At 44.5% G+C, this 18,616-nt stretch overlaps 1 protein-coding gene across 2 annotated transcripts in view; it reads right to left on the bottom strand.

Annotated features, from left to right (window-relative positions):
* Positions 1-1,682: 1,682 nt before the first annotated feature.
* The window catches only part of LOC121540639 (choline O-acetyltransferase-like), a 67,432-nt gene continuing 50,498 nt past the window's right edge, over positions 1,683-18,616 (bottom strand). For both annotated transcript variants that reach the window (XR_005995537.1, XM_041849677.1), the window contains exon 3: positions 1,683-1,812. Coding sequence is in view for 1 of the 2 variants with exons in the window: in XM_041849677.1 (XP_041705611.1) it covers positions 1,764-1,812 (49 nt within the window). In the remaining variant the exon portion in view is untranslated. The remainder of the gene's footprint in view (positions 1,813-18,616) is intronic.

The following is an 18,616-nucleotide window of genomic DNA, read 5'->3' as shown; positions in this document are numbered from 1 at the left end:
GGGCCGACCTGGCCTGGCGAGGGTTCAGCCTCCTCACTGCCCGGATGTACTCCAGGTTACGGTGGTCCATCCAGACAAGGAAAGGGTGCTTCGCCCCCTCGAGCCAGTGCCTCCACACGGTCAGGACAATAGCCAACAGTTCTTGGAGAAGAAGGCACAGGGTGGTGTGCCCGAGCGTTGAGATAGCGCCTATCCCTACCTCGGACGCCTCCACCTCCACTACGAACGGTAGTGATGGATCGGGATGGGCCAGTACCGGCGCTGAGGTGAACAGAACCCTCAGGTTACTGAAGGCCCTGTCAGCCTCAGCAGACCAGCGGAGCCGGGATGGCCCACCCTTCAACAGAGATGTGATGGGAGCTGCATTTGCAAAGCCAATAAAGCGCTGCACCTCCATAACCGTAGTTGGAGTAGGCCAATTACGCATGGCTGAAATGCAATCTCCCTCCATCTCCACACCTGAGGTGGTAATGCGATATCCGAGGAAGGAGACAGACTGTTGAAAAAACAGACACTTTTCCCGCCATGGCATAAAGGTCATGTTCCAACAGTGGGGGCAGCACTTTGCGAACCAGGGACACGTGCTCGGCGCACGTGGTGGAATACACCAGAATGTCATCGATGTAGACCACTACACCGTGACCAAGCATGTCCCGAAACACCTTGTTCACAAAGGACTGGAAAACTGATGGAGCATTCATCAAACCGTACGGCATCACCAGGTATTCGTAATGCCCCATGGTTGTGCTGAATGCTGTCTTCCAGTCGTCCCCCTCTCGGACACGCACCAGGTTGTAAGCACTCCGGAGATCTAATTTTGTGAAGAAGCGCGCTCCATGCATTGATTCAATCACAGATGGAATGAGGGGTAGAGGATAACTGTAACATATTGTCCCCTTGTTCAGTGCTCAGTAATCAATGTAAGGGCGCAGACCTCTGTCTTTCTTCTTCACAAAAAAGAAACTTGAGGAGGCGGGCGAAGTGGAGGGACGCATGAACTCCTGACGCAGGGACTTGGAGACGTATGTCTCCATCGCCTCCGTTTCAGCCTGCGACAGGGATACACATGACTCCTGGGAGGCACAGTGTCTACCTGGAGGTTCATCGCGCAATCCCCCGCCCGATGAGGTGGTAATTTGGTCGCCTGCGTTTTGGAAAAACGCGTGTGCCAAATTGTAGTATTCGGGGGGAATTTGCACAGTGGCGGTAGTGTCTGGACTTTCCACTGTGGTTGCACCAACGGAAACACCTAGACACCTACCCTGACACTCTCGCAACCACCCCGTGAGAACCCTCTGCGGCCATTAAAAGATGGGGTTGTGTAGTGCTAACCAGGGAAGACCTAACACAACAGGGAAATCAGGAGACTCAATAATAAAAAAAGGTGACTTGCTCTCTGTGGGTCTCTTGCGTAACCATAGTGACTGGTAATGTAACTTCCCTAACGAACAAGGACCCTAGTGGTCGACTGTCTAGTGCTCTGATGGGGAGTGGAATGGATAGGGGAACCAATATAATGCCTAGACTATGTGCAAATGACCTGTCCATAAAGTTACCAGCTGCGCCTGAATCGTCCAGCGCCTTACACTGGGGAACTACTGTGTAATCAGGAAAGTGGACGTGTAGGGTACAGTGTGCAGCAGAGGGCTCTGAACGAGTGTGGGTGTTTTTTTACCTGGGGTGACGCGAGTGTGCCCTGCCTGCCGCCTCCAGACCCAAAAGAACACAGACGACAGCGTGCAAGAGAATGTCCTCTCGTGCCACTAGAGTGCCACTGGCGCTGTGGTCCTCCGCTCTCCCAGATCGCCGCACCTGTGATGGGTGAGTTGAAGGAGTCAGGCGCAGGAGGGTAAATCACAGAATAACAGGATTTATTCCGGAAAACAGAGTTATGCATTAATGCGTCAAAACAGTCCAGTGCGCAAAACAGGCACACTAGAACCAACAAGGCACACGGGGAAAATAACCTGGCAATACAAAATACAAGGAGCTCACACACAAAGAGAAGGGGGCAGAGGGAACAGGTACTGATGAGGGGGTATGAACCAGGTGTGTGTAATGAACAAGACAAAACCAATGGAATGATGAAATGAGGAGCGGCAGTGGCTAGAATGCCGGTGATGACGAACGCCAAAGCTTGCCCGAACAAGGAGAGGTGGCAGGCTTCAGAGGGAGTCGTGACACTCTGGGACAGTTGTGGGACAAGACAGCCCAAATCATAAAACCGGTAGGCCTAGGCTCCATTTATTTTATTTTTTAAGCAATGAGGCTGATGCAACAGATCAGAACGTTTAGCTTAAAATGTATTCACTTTGTAAGTGTTACATGTGAGTGAGAGTGTGAGTGCCATAATGCAATTAGTGGAAAAACACCTTTGTCAAAAGCATACTGCACATGCGAGCGGTTTCATGAGACATTTTGAAAGAGGGGAGATCTAATGCATGGGTTGCTAATATGACTCGGATTGTGCCTTTTGGCTACTGGAAAATTAAAAACAGTTGATTTGAAAAAAATTGAACATGAGAGAAATAGGCTCCTGGCTTCAATGGCATATGGAAGTTTATAAAATAAATGCCTCCACGTTTGGTCATATTTTGGCTAGGCTACTTTGAAGCAAAGTTAAACATGCTACATAATATATAGTAAAACGTTCAGGTTTCAAACAATTAAGTACAGCCGTGGCCAAAAATATTGGCACCCTTGCGCTTTTTTCAAATAATGCACAATTCCTTCCAGAAAACGGTTGAAATTAAAACATATTTTGGTATCCACATATGTATGTCTTTGGTTTGCAGTTGAACAAAACAAAAACATCAGAACAATCTACTAAATGTTACCTTATTCCACAAAGAAATCATAAAATGGCCTGGACAACATTATTGGCACCTTCTAGAAGTAGTTAGAAATAATTAGATTTCAAGCAGATGATTCTCCTTTACTTTGGAATTGAACTCACCTGTGGTGAGTTGCAGGTGCCTGCAATATAACAATCTATAATTCAACCAGTTTGAATAGAGAAAAGGACTCATTCTCCTGTTTTGTGTCACTGTGAGCACTACAATGACCATGGAGAAAATAAAGAAAAACAGATAATTATCTGAGGAGGTCAGACACAAGTCCATCTCCAGAGATGATGATGTTCCTGTTTCCACTGTAGATAATGTTATCAAGAAGTTTAAGGTCCATGCCACTGTAGCCAACCTCCCTTGATGTGGCCACAAGAGAACTTGATGGAAGATTGCAGCGAAGGATTGTTCGAATGGTGGAGAAAGCACCTCGATCAACTGCCACACAGATTCAAGCTGACTTTCAGACACAAGGTACAACAGGTTCAACTCGCACCATCTGTCACCAATTCAATGAAAGGGGGTTATATGGTAGGAGACCTAGGAGGACTGCAATTTGCCAAAACACACCTGAACATGCCAAAATCCTTCTGGGAGCTTTTGTCACAGAAAACAAAATGAAGCCTTCAAAGAAAAGAACACCTTCCCTACAGTCAAACATGGAGGAGGTTCAGTGATGTTTTGCTGTTGCCTCTGGCACTGGGTGCCTTGAACACGCGCATGGCATCATGAAATCAGAAGAATACCAAGGCATTTTGGAGCGCAATGTCAGACCCAGTGTCAGAAAGCTGGGTCTCTGTCGAAGGTCATGGGTCTTCCAGCAGGACAATGACCCCAAAGACACTTCAAAAAGCACCCAGGAATGGTTCAAGACAAAACACTGGACTGTTCTGAAGTGGCCAGCAATGAGTCCAGATCTCCCGAGTGGCGCAGTGGTCTAAGGCTCTGTCGTAGCCGGCAGCGACCAGGAGACCCATGGAGCGGCGCACAATTGGCCCAGGGTAGGGGAGGGAATGGCCGGCAGGGATGTAGCTCAGTTGGTAGAGCATGGCGTTTGCAACGCCAGGGTTGTGGGTTCGATTCCAGTATTTAAAAAAATATATATAAAAATGTATGCACTCACTAACTGTAAGTCGCTCTGGATAAGAGTGTCTGCTAAATGACTAAAATGTAAATCTAGATCCCATTGAAAACTTGTGGAGAGATCTGAAAGCAGCGGTTGGGAGAAGGCACCCTTCAAATCTGGGAGAACTGGAGCAATTTGCACGAGGAGTGGGACAAACTGCCAGTACAGCGGTGCAGGAAGCTCATCGATGGCTATAGGAAGCCCTTGATTGCAGTTATTTTGACCAAAGGCTGTGCTACCAAATATTAAGTCTAGGGTGTCAATCGTTTTGTCAATGCAATTTCTGTTTAGTTTCTGATTTAAATGAATATATTAAGTTCTGAATCAAAAACAAAGGTTCTGTAATATTAACAGTGAAATAAAGAATTGTGGAGACCAATTACTTTGGTAAATTTCAACTAATTTTTGTGGGAAATTGTGAGTTACTTGAAAAAAGTGCAAGGATGCCAATATTTTTGGCTACGGCTGTATATGTTTTCAAAATACATACTGCCTCCAGCTAATTGCAAAGTGGTGTTTGACGCACTGAAGCCTGCCTACCATCATATGCACTTGAATGGCGAATGAGAAGTGCGCTTCAATTACCAGTTGAGAAATAAAACACAGGATTTCATTTACAATTGCTTCACTCGAGCAGCAACAGTAGCTGTAGCAGCAAATCTTGCGCTGTCTGACAGATTTTCCACTTAAACTAGGCTCTGTATCTGTACGCCAATTTAATTCCAATAATCATGCAAATGAACCCATAGACGGATAAACATGGTCAAATGTATTTACATCTACTGGTATTTTCATAAATAAATAGGCTGAAAAGCATTATTTTGCAATGGGAGTTATTTTTTCTCCCGGACAATTGGGCCAATTTTATTTACCGGCTTGTAATGTTTTGGGGGGCCAAAAGCCAGCTATTACCGGCTAATGGAAACCCTGTCGTACACAGAAACTAACATGTTGACACCCACACACACACACTCACATGTAAGCACACACACTCACATGTAGGCACACACACTCAGATGTAGGCACACAAATGCACACAAACTCGCATGTAGGCACACCGATGCAGACACACACAAGTTGAATGCATCCTTGCCCCAAAAACATTGGAAAACATGAAAACAACCCTGCTGTTTTGTGAAAACAGACTAATAAAAACGATCATAAATATTTGTAAATATTGACTAAATATTGCCTAGTGTCAGGCTGTATCAACACCTGGTATGACAATTGCACCATCCGCAACCGCAGGGCTCTCCAGAGGGTGGTGTGGTCAGCAGCTCATATTTTCACATGCAAATTAGTTTTGTGGCAAACTGTGCGGTAAATTTGCAGCAACTTGTGAACTTCTGGCAAAGACATTCTGGCCAACTTGTGGCGAACATTCTACTGTTTGCTGCTAATTTGCTGCAAACTCAAAATGAATATGCAAATTAGATCAGGTTTTTGGTTACTGTGCGTTAACAACATTGAAATGTTGTATCTACATAAACCATAACTTTAAATGAACTTACTTCTCAGAGAAAAAAACGAAACATTAAATATAGTAAATATGCAAAACAACGTATTCAATGTCTTACCAGATAAAAAATAAAAAATAATCTAATACATCTTGAAATCATCAGCATGGTAATGAAGAAAAGGACAAAGACAGGATATTACCCAAATAAATTATTTATTTAATATTTTTATGTAGCTACAACATTTACATAAGAGAAATGTGAACACTATCAGGATGTTGACCGTAGGATGTTTAAAGGGGCAACTACATAATTATTTACATGACCCAAGTGATAACTGATCAATAGATTAACCAATGAAAGTTTAAAAGATATTTAACAAAATGTCAATAATTAAAACAACAAAAACCCAGTTCAGAGCTATTGCCTTTTTGAGTGAACTTTGGAGATGGTGGCCCTGTGGAAGTCCTTCGTCCAAAGCTTGTTTAATGCATGCACCGAAACAATCAGAAAACTGAAAACAAACAAAATTTGGATACTGAAAACAATGACTGAAAACATTTCATTTTGGCATCTTAAAAAAGAAACAATTGAGTTAACCCTAATATGGCGTTTCATATTATTTTTTTCCAGAATTAATTATTGTTATACAAAAAAAATGCAGGGTTTAAAATTACCATATTTGGGTAATCGCTGGGTCAATATTGGACAAACACAGCATTGTTAATTCAACCCAGCAGGGTTGGGTTGTGCTTCTAATCCAGCACCTTGGGTTAAGCACTTGACCCAGCTGCTGGGTAAATTAGACTATATTGCTGGGTTAAAACAACCCAGTGTGTGGAGCTTGTGACATAAACCCAGCACATTGGGTTGGGTGATTGACCCAGCAGCTGGGTAATTCCTTATGTAATCCTTGGGTTAGTTTCAGAATTAATTTTACCCCACAAAAGGGCTTTATTACAGACATAAATACTCCTCAATTTCATCAGCTATCCAGGGTGCTGGTCTCAGACAATCCCGCAGGTGAAGAAGCCGGCTGTGGAGGTCCTGGGCTGGCGTGGTTACACGTGGTCTGCTGTTGAGAGGCAGGTTGGACGTACTGCCAAATTCTCTAAAACGACGTTGGAGGTGGCTTGTGGTAGAGAAATTAACATTCAATTCTGGTGGACATTCCTGCAGTCAGCATGCCAATTCCACACTCCCTCAAAACCTGAGACATCTGACATTGTGTTGTGTGACACAACTGCACAAATTAGTGGCCTTTTATTGTCCTTAGCACAAGGTGCACCTGTGTAATGATCATGCTGTTTAATCAGCTTCTTGATATGCCACACCTGTCAGGTGGATGGATATCTTGGCAAAGGAGAAATGCTCACTAACAGGGATGTAAACTAATTTATGCACAGAATTTGAGAGAAATAGGCTTTTGGAAAATTTCTGGGATCTTTTTATTTCAGCTCATGAAACATGGGACCAACACTTTACATTTTGCTTTTATATTTTTGTTCAGTATATTTTTGCCTTCCTTACCATCTCATCCCCTCCCTTTCCTTCACACAATCAAGATACAATGTTGAATTTCAAATAATTAATTTGTATTGCCTGCATTTCAGAACATACATCACGTCAGAGAACTGTACAAAATGTACAAGAATATAAATTTTTTAAATAGCACATTGAAACGAAGCCCTATTACCTTTAAAGGTCACTCTACTAAGGACATGGACTAATGACTTTTTCACTCATTAAGGACTTTTCACAATTCTCAAAATGTAACATTTGAATTTAAAATAAATTGTGATAGAATGAAAGTGTAGCGAAACATCATTATATACAGTACCAGTCAAAAGTTTGGACACACCACCTACTCATTCCAGGGTTTTTCTTTATTTTTTACTATTTTCTACATTGTAGAATAATAGTGAAGACATCAACACTATGAAATAACACATGGAATCATGTAGTAACCAAAAAAGTGTTAAACAAATTTTTTCATAGTAGCCACCCTTTGCCTTGATGACAACTTTGCACACTCTTGGCATTCTCTCAACCAGCTTCATGAGGAATGCTTTTCCAACAGTCTTGAAGGAGTTCCCACAGGCTGAGCACTTGTTGGCTGCTTTTCCTTCACTCTGCGGTCCGACTCATACCAAACCATCTCAATTGGGTTGAGGTCGGGGGATTGTGGAGGCCAGGTCATCTGATGCAGAACTCAATCACTCTCCCTCTTGGTAAAATAGCCCTTACACAGCCCGGAGGTGTGTTGGATCATTGTCCTGTTGAAAAACAAATTATAGTCCCACTAAGCCCAAACCAGATGGGATGGCGTATCGCTGTAGAATGCTGTGGTAGCCATGCTGGTTAATTGTGCCTTGAATTCTAAATAAATCAGACAGTGTCACCAGCAAAGCACCCCCACACCATAACACCTCCTCCTCCATGCGTTATGTTGGAAAATACACATGCAGAGATCATCCGTTCACCCACACCACGTCTCACAAAGACACGGCGGATGGAACCAAAAATATCCAATTTGGACTCCAGACCAAAGGACAAATTTCAACCGGTCTAATGTCCATTGCTCGTGTTTCTTGGCCCAAGCAGGTCTCTTCTTCTTATTGGTGTCCTTTAGTAGTGGTTTCTTTGCAGAAATTCGACCATGAAGGCCTGATTCACACAGTCCCCTCTGAACAGTTGATGTTGAGATGTGTCTGTTAAATTAACTCTGTGAAGCATTTATTTGGGCTGCAATTTCTGAGGCTGGTAACTCTAATGAGCTTATCCTCTGCAGCAGAGGAAACTCTGGGTCTTCCATTCCTGTGGCGGTCCTCATGAGAGCCAGTTTCATCATAGTGCATGATGGTTTTTGCGATTTCAAAGTTCTTGAAATGTTCCGTATTGACTGACCTTCATGTCTCAAAGTAATGATGGACTGTCATTTCTCTTTGCTTATTTGAGCTGTTTTTGCCATAATATGGACTTGGTCTTGTACCAAACAGGGCTATCTTTTGTATACCCCCCTACCTTGTCACAACACAACTGATTGGCTCAAATGCATTAAGAAGGAAATAAATTCCACACATTAACTTTTAAGAAGGCACACCTGTTAATTGAAATGCATTCCAGGTGACTACCTCATGAAGCTGGTTGAGAGAATGCCAATAGTGTGCAAAGCTGTCATCAAGGCAAAGTGTGGCTATTTGAAGAATCTCAAATATAAAATATTTTTTTATTTGTTTAACACTTGTTTGTTTACATGAATCTATATGTGTTATTTCATAGTTTTGATGTCTTCACTATTATTCTACAATGTAAAAATAAAGAAAAACCCTTGTTTGAGTAGTTGTGTCCAAACTTTTGACTGGTAGTGTATGTGTTGTGTGTGTGTGTGTGTGCGTGACTGTCTGTATGAGTGCATGTGCAGGGCTCCGTCCAGACTAACATTTTCCCCTGGAGGCACTGGTGCCGCTAAGTTTTTCAGTTGTTGGTACCAGCCCCTGATTTGGTAACACCAAATTTTTTTCGTGGTGTCACGCAATATAATTTTTTTGTATTCATCTTATAAAGTCATTCACAGTGCTTTATTAAGAATTATAAACTGGGTGGTTCGAGCCCTGAATGCTGATTGGCTGACAGCCGTGGTATATCAGACCATATTCCACGGGTATGACAAAATTTTTGTACTGCTCTAATTACGTTGGTAACCAGTTTATAATAGCAATAAGTCACCTCAACAACGTTGTTGTAGAGAATTTGGCAGTACGTCCAACCGCCTCACAACCACCGACCACGTGTAACCACGCCAGCCCAGGACATCCACATCCGGCTTCTTCACCAGCGGGATCATCTGGGGGGGGTGAAGAGTATTTCTGTCTGTAATAAAGCCCATTTGTGGGGAAAATCTCATTCTGATTGGCTGGAACTGGCTGCCAAGTGGGTGTGCCTATGCCCTCCCAGCCCCACCTATGGCTGCACCCCTGCCCAGTCATGTGACATCCATAGATTAGGGTCTAATTTATTTATTGAAATTCACTGATTTCCTTATATGAACTCTAACTCAGTAAATTATTTGAAATTGTTGCATGTTGTTTTTATGTTTTTGTTAAGTATAATTACTGATTTTTATGAATTTTGGGCTGACATGCTATATTTTATATTTTACTGTTGAAATACAGTGCATTCGGAAAGTATTCAGATCCCTTCCCTTTTTCCACATTTTGTTACGATACAGCCTTTTTCTAAAATGGATTTAAAAAATGTTTTTCCTCAATCTACACACGATACCCCATAATGAGAAAGCAAAAACAGGTTTTTAGATTTTTTTTTAGATGTTTCTACAACTCGATTGGAGTTCACCTGCGGTAAATTCAATTGATTGGACATTATTTAGAAAGGCACACACCTGTCTATATAAGGTCCCACAGTTGACAGTGTATGTCAGAGCAAAAACCAAGCCATGAGGTTGAAGGAAATGTCCGTAGAGATCCGAGACAGGATTTAGTCGAGGCACAGATCTGGGGAAGGGTGCCAAAACCTTTCTGCAGCATTGAAGGTTCCCAAGAACACAGTGGCCTCCATCATTCTTAAATGGAAGAAGTTTGGAACCACCAAGACTCTTCCTAAAGCTGGCCGCCCAGCCAAACTGAGCAATCGGGGGAGAAGGGCCTTGGTCAGGGAGGTGACCAAGAACCCGATGGTCACTCTGACTGAGTGCCAGAGTTCCTCTGTGGAGATGGGAGAACTTTCCAGAAGGACAACCATCTCTGCAGCACTCCACCAATCAGGCCTTTATTGTAGAGTGGCCAGACAGAAGCCACTCTTCAGTAAAAGGTACTTGACAGCCCACTTGGAGTTTGTCAAAAGGCACCTAAAGGACTCTCAGACCAAGAGAAACAAGATTCTCTGGTCTGATGAAACCTAGATTGAACTGTTTGGCCTGAATTTATTTTTTATCTTTATTTAACTAGGCAAGTCAGTTAAGAACAAATTCTTATTTACAATGACGGCCTACACCGGCCAAACCCGGACGACGCTGGGCCAATTGTGCGCCGCCCTATGGGACTCCCAATCACAGCCAGTTGTGATACAGCCTGGAATCGAACCAGGGGGTCTGTAGTGACGCCTCAAGCACTGAGATGCAGTGCCTTAGACCGCTGTGCCATTCGGGAGCCCATAATGCCAAGCGTGGCCCAGCCAGAGCCCGGATATGAACTTAATCGAACATCTCTGGAGAGACCTGAAAATAGCTGTGCAGGGACGCTCCCCATCCAACCTGACAGAGCTTGAGGATCTGCAGAGAAGAATGGAAGAAAGTCCTCAAATACAGATGTGCCACGCTTGTAGCGTCATAGCCAAGAAGACTCGAGGCTGTAATCGCTGCCAAATGTGCTTCAACAAAGTACTGAGTAAAGGGTCTGAATACTTACGTAAATGTGATATTTCAGTAATTCAATTTTTTTTATTAGCAAAAATTTCGAGAAAAAAACGGTTTTTGCTTTTCCATTATGGGGTATTGTGTGTACAGTCATGGTCAAAAGCTTTGAGAATGACACAAGTATTGGTCTTCACAAAGTTTTCTGCTTCAGTGTTTTTAGATATTTTTTGTCAGATGTTACTATGGTATACTGAAGTATAATTACAAGCATTCCATAAGTGTCAAAGGAAAGGAGGACGCGATGGGGTGAAGTTGTGTTTCTCTAAGCGGGATGTAAGCTTGGCTTCATCTTTATATGGTGTCGGGTAAAGCTTAAACCATGTATTTAGATTGAAGGTAGGTATTGTAGTTAGGTATTGTAGGTAGTTTATCTAGGTAGTTATTGTAGGTAATTATTGTAAGTAAGTATTGTATTCGGCTGAGCCCGGTGAAGCACGAGGCTAGCTAACCCACTACCTGGACCAATAAAGCTAGCTAGCTAGTGGATAGCTACTGGTAACTATTAGCAACTGTGGATAGTTGTTTCCAATGTTATTTCACGCTTAAGAGTACCTGTAATTATGCCAGCTAGCTACCTACCATTCAGCAGTTTTTCAAACCTCATTATCTGAAGCGTTAACGTTAGGTAGTTAGTAGCTACTGTACTCGAAATGTAGCTAGCTTGTTGCTACCTGGATAGCTAACTAAACAATAGCTCGAACGACCTAGCTGTAATGTTTGGAGACGCTTTCTCTCCGTTGGGACAGACGCGAACTGGCTAAATCGATTCAGTAGCTAGCTTTACACTTAACTAGCTAACAGTAGCTACTAAGGGTCAGTTATAACCTACATTTATTTTAATTTTATTTTTACATACTGGTAACCAGAGTCGTTCAAAAGGAATTCAAGACATGGGTGACTAGTTAACGTTAGCTTGGATCTCTCTTTGTGTTTCATACCGTGGGGGGAGGGGTTGGTTCGTTGACAGAGAGCAATGGCTAGCTAATATGCTAACTATTCTAGCTAGCTAACTAACTGGCTGAATAAGTTGACGACGTACTCACTCAAACTGTCAAAACTAACCCCAAAACTTTACACAACGTTAGACACGGACACGAATGATCTGTTTAGCGTGTTAACACACTATTGGTAGTTTGTTGTAACCGAATATTGGTGCTAAACCGTGTTATTGGAAGCTAGCATGCTAGTTAGCTATGGCGTCATAGGATACAGTGCCCTGGGCGGTTTTCACGGAAGAATACTGTACCAAGTTAGCTAGCTGAATAAAATAAGTTAGTCTATTCCTAGAAAACATTGAACCGCTGTAGTTTACAACAATTATAATTTCTAAAGTGGAAGTTGGGAGAGTTATATTTGAGTGTTTCAGTGAAACGTAAGTGAGGGAGGCCCCGCTCTCTCGCTTTCCCAAATGTTTAGTTAATTTTATTCCGATCTCCTTTGCATTATTGTAGCCTTTTCTGTAGCCTGTCAACTATGTGTCTGTCTATCCCTGTTCTCTCCTCTCTGCACAGGCCATACAAACGCTTCACACCGCGTGGCTGCTGCCACTCTAATCTGGTGGTCCCTGCGCGCACGACCCACGTGGAATTCCAGGTCTCCGGTAGCCTCTGGAACTGCCGTTCTGCAGCCAACAAGGCAGAGTTCATCTCAGCCTATGCTACCCTCCAGTCCCTCGACTTCTTGGCGTTGACGGAAACATGGATTACCACAGAAAACACTGCTACTCCTACTGCTCTTTCCCTGTGTGATCATGTATTCTCGCATACCCCGAGAGCATCTGGTCAGCGCGGCGGTGGCACAGGAATCCTCATCTCTCCCAAGTGGACATTCTCTCTTTTCCCCCTGACCCATCTGTCTATCTCCTCATTTGAATTCCATGCTGTCACAGTCACTAGCCCATTCAAGCTTAACATCCTTGTCATTTATCGCCCTCCAGGTTCCCTTGGAGAGTTCATCAATGAGCTTGATGCCTTGATAAATGCCTTTCCTGAGGATGGCTCACCCCTCACAGTTCTGGGTGACTTTAACCTCCCTATGTCTGCCTTTGACTCATTTCTCTCTGCCTCCTTCTTTCCACTCCTTTCCTCTTTTGACCTCACGCTCTCACCGTCCCCCCTACTCAAAAGGCAGGCAATACGCTTGACCTCATCTTTACTAGATGCTGTTCTTCTACTAATCTCACTGCAACTCCCCTCCAAGTCTCCGACCACTACTTTGTATCCTTTTCTCTCTCGCTCTCCTCCAACACTACTCACTCTGCCCCTACTCAGATGATAATGTGCCGTTGCAACCTACGCTCTCTCTCTCCCGCTACTCTCTCCTCTTCCATCCTATCATCTCTTCCCTCTGCTAAATCCTTCTCCCTCCGATCTCCTGATTCTGCCTCCTCAACCCTCCTCTCCTCCCTTTCTGCATCTTTTGACTCTCTATGTCCCCTATCCTCCCGGCCGGCTCGGTCCTCCCCACCTGCTCCATGGCTTGACGACTCATTGCGAGCTCACAGAAGAGGGCTCCGGGCAGCCGAGCGGAAATGGAGGAAAACTAGACTCCCTGCGGACCTGTCATCTTTTCACTCCCTCCTCTCTTACATTCTCTTCCTCTGTTTCCGCTGCTAAAGCCACTTTCTACCACTCTAAATTTCAAGCCTCTGCCTCTAACCCTACGAAGCTCTTTGTCACCTTCTCCTCCCTGCTGAATCCTCCTCCTCCTCCCCCTCCCTCCTCCCTCTCTGTGGATGACTTCAACAACCATTTTGAAAAGAAGGTTGATGACATCCGATCCTCATTTATTAAGTCAAATGACACCGCTGGTCCTGCTCACACTGCCCGACCCTATGCTTTGACTTCTTTCTCCCCTCTCTCTCCAGATGAAATCTTGTGACTTGTGACGGCCGGCCGCTCAACAACCTTCCAGCTTGACCCTATCCCATCCTCTCTTCTCCAGACCATTTCCGGAGACATTCTCCCTTACCTCACCTCGCTCATCAACTCATCCTTGACTGCTGGCCATGTCCCTTCCGTCTTCAAGAGAGCGAGAGTTGCACCCCTCCTCAAAAAACCTACACTATCCCTCCGATGTCAACAACTACAGACCAGTATCCCTTCTTTCTTTTCTCTCCAAAACTCTTGAGCGTGCCGTCTCTAACCAACTCTCCTACTATCTCTCAGAATGAACTTCTTGATCCAAACCAGTCAGGTTTCAAGACTGGTCATTCAACTGAGACTGCTCTTCTCTGTGTCACGGAGGCTCTCCGCACTGCTAAAGCTAACTCTCTCTCCTCTGCTCTTATCCTTCTAGACCTATCTGCTGCCTTTGATACTGTGAACCATCAGATCCTCCTCTCCACCCTCTCAGAGTTGGGCATCTCCGGCGCTGCTCACTCTTGGATTGCGTCCTACCTGACAAGTCGCTCCTACCAGGTGGCGTGGCGAGAATCTGTCTCCGCACCACGTGCTCTCACCACTGGTGTCCCCCAGGGCTCAGTTCTAGGCCCTCTCCTATTCTCTCTATACACCAAGTCACTTGGCTCTGTCATATCCTCACATGGTCTCTCCTATCATTGCTACGCAGACGACACACAATTCATTTTCTCCTTTCCCCCTTCTGATAACCAGGTGGCGAATCGCATCTCTGCATGTCTGGCAGACATATCAGTGTTGATGTCGGATCACCACCTCAAGCTGAACCTCGGCAAGACGGAGCTGCTCTTCCTCCCGGGGATGGACTACCTGCTCCATGATCTCGCCATCCCAGTTGACAACTCCATTGAGTCCTCCTCCCAGAGTGCAAAGAACCTTGGCGTGACCCTGGACAACACCCTGTCGTTCTCCGCTAACATCAAAGCGGTGACCCGATCCTGCAGGTTCATACTCTACAACATCCGCAGAGTACGACCCTACCTTTCACAGAAAGCGGCACAGGTCCTAATCCAGGCACTTGTCATCTCCCGTCTGGATTACTGCAACTCGCTGTTGGCTGGGCTCCCTTCCTGTGCCATTAAACCCCTACAACTTATCCAGAACGCTGCAGCCCGTCTGGTGTTCAATCTTCCCAAGTTCTCTCATGTCACCCCGCTCCTCCGCACACTCCACTGGCTTCCAGTTGAGGCTCGCATCTACTACAAAACCATGGTGCTTGCCTACGGAGCTGTGAGGGGAACGGCACCTCCTTACCTTCAGGCTCTGATCCTACACCCAAACGAGGGCACTACGTTCATCCACCTCTGGCCTGCTAGCTCCCCTACCTCTACAGAAGCACAGTTCCCGCTCAGCCCAGTCAAAGCTATTTGCTGCTCTGGCACCCCAATGGTGGATCAAGCTCCCCCACGACGCCAATACCTTCCGGAGACACTTGAAACCCTACCTCTTTAAGGAATACCTGGAATAGTATAAAAGCATTCCTTCTACCCCCCCTCCCCCAACCCCCCCCCCCCCCATAAAAAAATTAATAAAGTGGTTGTCCCACTGGCTATCATAAGTTGAATGCACCAATTTGTAAGTCGCTCTGGATAAGAGCGTCTGCTAAATGATGTAAATGTCAAAGGCTTTTATTGACAATTACATTACGTTTATGCAAAGAGTCAATATTTGCAGTGTTGACCCTTCTTTTTCAAGACCTCTGCAATCCGCCCTGGCATGCTGTCAATTAACTTCTGGGCCACATCCTGACTGATGGCAGCCCATTATTGCATAATCAATGCTTGGAGTTTGTCAGAATTTGTGGGTTTTTGTTTGTCCACCCGCCTCTTGAGGATTGACCACAAGTTCTCAATGGGATTAAGATCTGGGGAGTTTCCTGGCCGTGGACCCAAAATGTCGATGTTTTGTCCCCGAGCCACTTAGCTATCACGTTTGCCTTATGGCAAGGTGCTCCATCCTGCTGGAAAAGGCATTCTTCATCACCAAACTGTTCTTGGATGGTTGGGAGAAGTTGCTCTCGGAGGATGTGTTGGTACCATTCTTTATTCATGGCTGTGTTCTTAGGCAAAATTGTGAGTGAGCCCACTCCCTTGGCTGAGAAGCAACCCCACACATGAATGGTCTCAGGATGCTTTACTGTTGGCATGACACAGGACTGATGGTAGAGCTCATCTTGTCTTCTCCGGACAAGCTTTTTTCCGGATGCCCCAAACAATCGGAAAGGGGATTCATCAGAGAAAATGACTTTACCCCAGTCCTCAGCAGTCCAATCCCTGTACCTTTTGCAGAGTATCAGTCTGTTCCTGATGTTTTTCCTGGAGTGAAGTAGCTTCCACGCTGCCCTTCTTGACACCAGGCCATCCTCCAAAAGTATTTGCCTCACTGTGCGTGCAGTTGCACTCACACCTGCCTGCTGCCATTCCTGAGCAAGCTCTGCCCTGGTGGTGCCCAATCCCGCAGCTGAATCAACTTTAGGAGACGGTCCTGGCGCTTGCTGGACTTTCTTGGGCTCCCTGAAGCCTTCTTCACAACAATTGAACCTTTTCCTTGAAGTTCTTGATGATCCGATAAATGGTTGATTTAGGTGCAATCTTACTAGCAGCAATATCCTTACCTGTGAAGCCCTTTTTGTGCAAAGCAATGATGACGGCACGTGTTTCCTTGCAGGTAACCATGGTTAACAGAGGAAGAACAATGATTTCAAGCACCACCCTCCTTTTAAAGCTTCCAGTCTGTTATTCTAACTCAATCAGCATGACAGAGTGATCTCCAGCCTTGTCCTCGTCAGCACTCTCACCTGTGTTAACGAGAGAATTACTGACACAATGTCAACTGGTCCTTTTGTGGCAGGGCTGAAATGCAGTGGACATTTTTTAGGGGGATTAAGTTCATTTTCATGGCAAATAGGGACTTTGCAATTAATTGCAATTCATCTGATCACTCTTCATAACATTCTGGAGTATATGCAAAATGCCATCATAAAAACTGAGGCAGCAGACTTTGTGAAAATTAATATTTGTGTCATTCTCAACTTTTGACCACGATTGTAGATTGATGAGGAAAAAAACAATTACATCAATTTTAGAATAAGGCTGTAACGTAACAAAATGTGGAAAAGTCAATGGTTCTGAATACTTTCCGAACGCACCGTAGGTCTCCAGAATTATGATTTTTATTTGGTTCTATAGAGATGAATTTGTCTGCATCTTTATGTGCACTAATGTTAACCTTTTGACACGTACAATCACATAATTGTGATCATTGTTGAGTGATCTCTGCAGTGTACCATCGCAAATATGTGATTGGAACAGTAGCAACAGAACGTCTTCATGTGATGCAACAAACACGTTTAAATAGCATTGTTGTCTGAAGAGCATCTAAACAATGTTTTGTACTGATTGAAAATAAAGTTAATCACAACTTTATTCTTTAACCTTTTCACACGTGAGTTCCAAATATCTCTAACGGTCACCCAAGCATGAGTTGTTTTATGCACGTGATGTCAGAAAGCACTCACTGTTCCAAAATGTGATTGTTACGCAACAGGACAGTTAACACACGCTGCCTGTTAATTAACTATAGGCTTTGTTACAACTTGTCAATTTAAAATTATTTTCTAACAAGTTGTGAATTGAGGTGTGTTCCGCCTCTTCATTAATTCACATAGAAGTAGCCCATTTCAGTGTTGCGGACAATTTATGTTTGAGGCTTTACTGACTTCCCTCTTCGAGGAGAGCCCTTCTCCGCACATCAAGTATGCAGATATTTGCGCAGTCTTGCACGAATTGGCATATTTTCTGACTAGCGCTCACATTGTTGCATTGTTTTCTTTACAAATAATAACTTTGGACATGTGTGCGTTCCTATCAACATAAGTGCCTTATTTTCTGTGTATCGTGTTGTCGTTTCTACTGTAGCATAGAGTATGTATGTATGTATGTATGTATGTATGTATGTATGCACAGAACCAGTCAAAGGTTTGGACACACCTACTCATTCCAGGGTTTTTCTTTATTTTTACTATTTTCTACATTGAAGAATAATAGTGAAGACATTAAAACTGTGAAATAACACATATGGAATCATGTAGTAACCAAAAAAGTGGTCCTCTGTAGCTCAATTGGTAGAGCATGGCGCTTGTAATGCCAGGGTAGTGGGTTTGATCCCCGGGACCACCCATACGTAAAAATGTATGCGCACATGACTGTAAGTCGCTTTGGATAAAAGTGTCTGCTAAATAGCATATTATTATTATTAAACAAATCAAAATATATGTTATACTTGAGATTCTTCAAAGTAGCCACCCTTTGCCTTGATGACATCTTTGCACACTCTTGGCATTGTCTCAACCAGCTTCATGGGGTAGTCACCTGGAATGCATTTCAATTAACAGGTGTGCCTTTATAAAAGCTCATCTGAACGAGTGTGGGTGTTCGATACCTGGGGTGACGTGAGAGTGCCCTGCCTGCCACCTCCAGACCCAAAAGAACGCAGACGACAGCGTGCAGCAGAATGTCCTCCCATGCCACAAGAGTGACACAGGCCCTGTCGTCCTCCGCTCTCCCGTATCGCCGCTCCACCCAGCTCCATCATCTTGTGATCCGGGTTGGGGGGGTAGAACGGGCAGGCCCCTTCCAGGACGTCCTCTAGAAGCCAGCAGGTTGTCCAACCGGATGGCCGTGTCCACCAGTTGATCGAACGACAACGTGGTGTTCCGGCAGGCTAGATCCCTTTGGACGTCCTCTCATAGATGGCACCGGAAGTGGTTGATGAGGGCCCACTTGTTCCACCCGGACCCAGCCGCTAGAGTACGAAACTCCAGGGCGAAGTCCTGC

This window comes from Coregonus clupeaformis, chromosome 1 (genome assembly GCF_020615455.1).
Source record: "Coregonus clupeaformis isolate EN_2021a chromosome 1, ASM2061545v1, whole genome shotgun sequence".
Taxonomy (NCBI): domain Eukaryota; kingdom Metazoa; phylum Chordata; class Actinopteri; order Salmoniformes; family Salmonidae; genus Coregonus; species Coregonus clupeaformis.
This window is presented reverse-complemented; position numbering and strand designations above follow the sequence as displayed.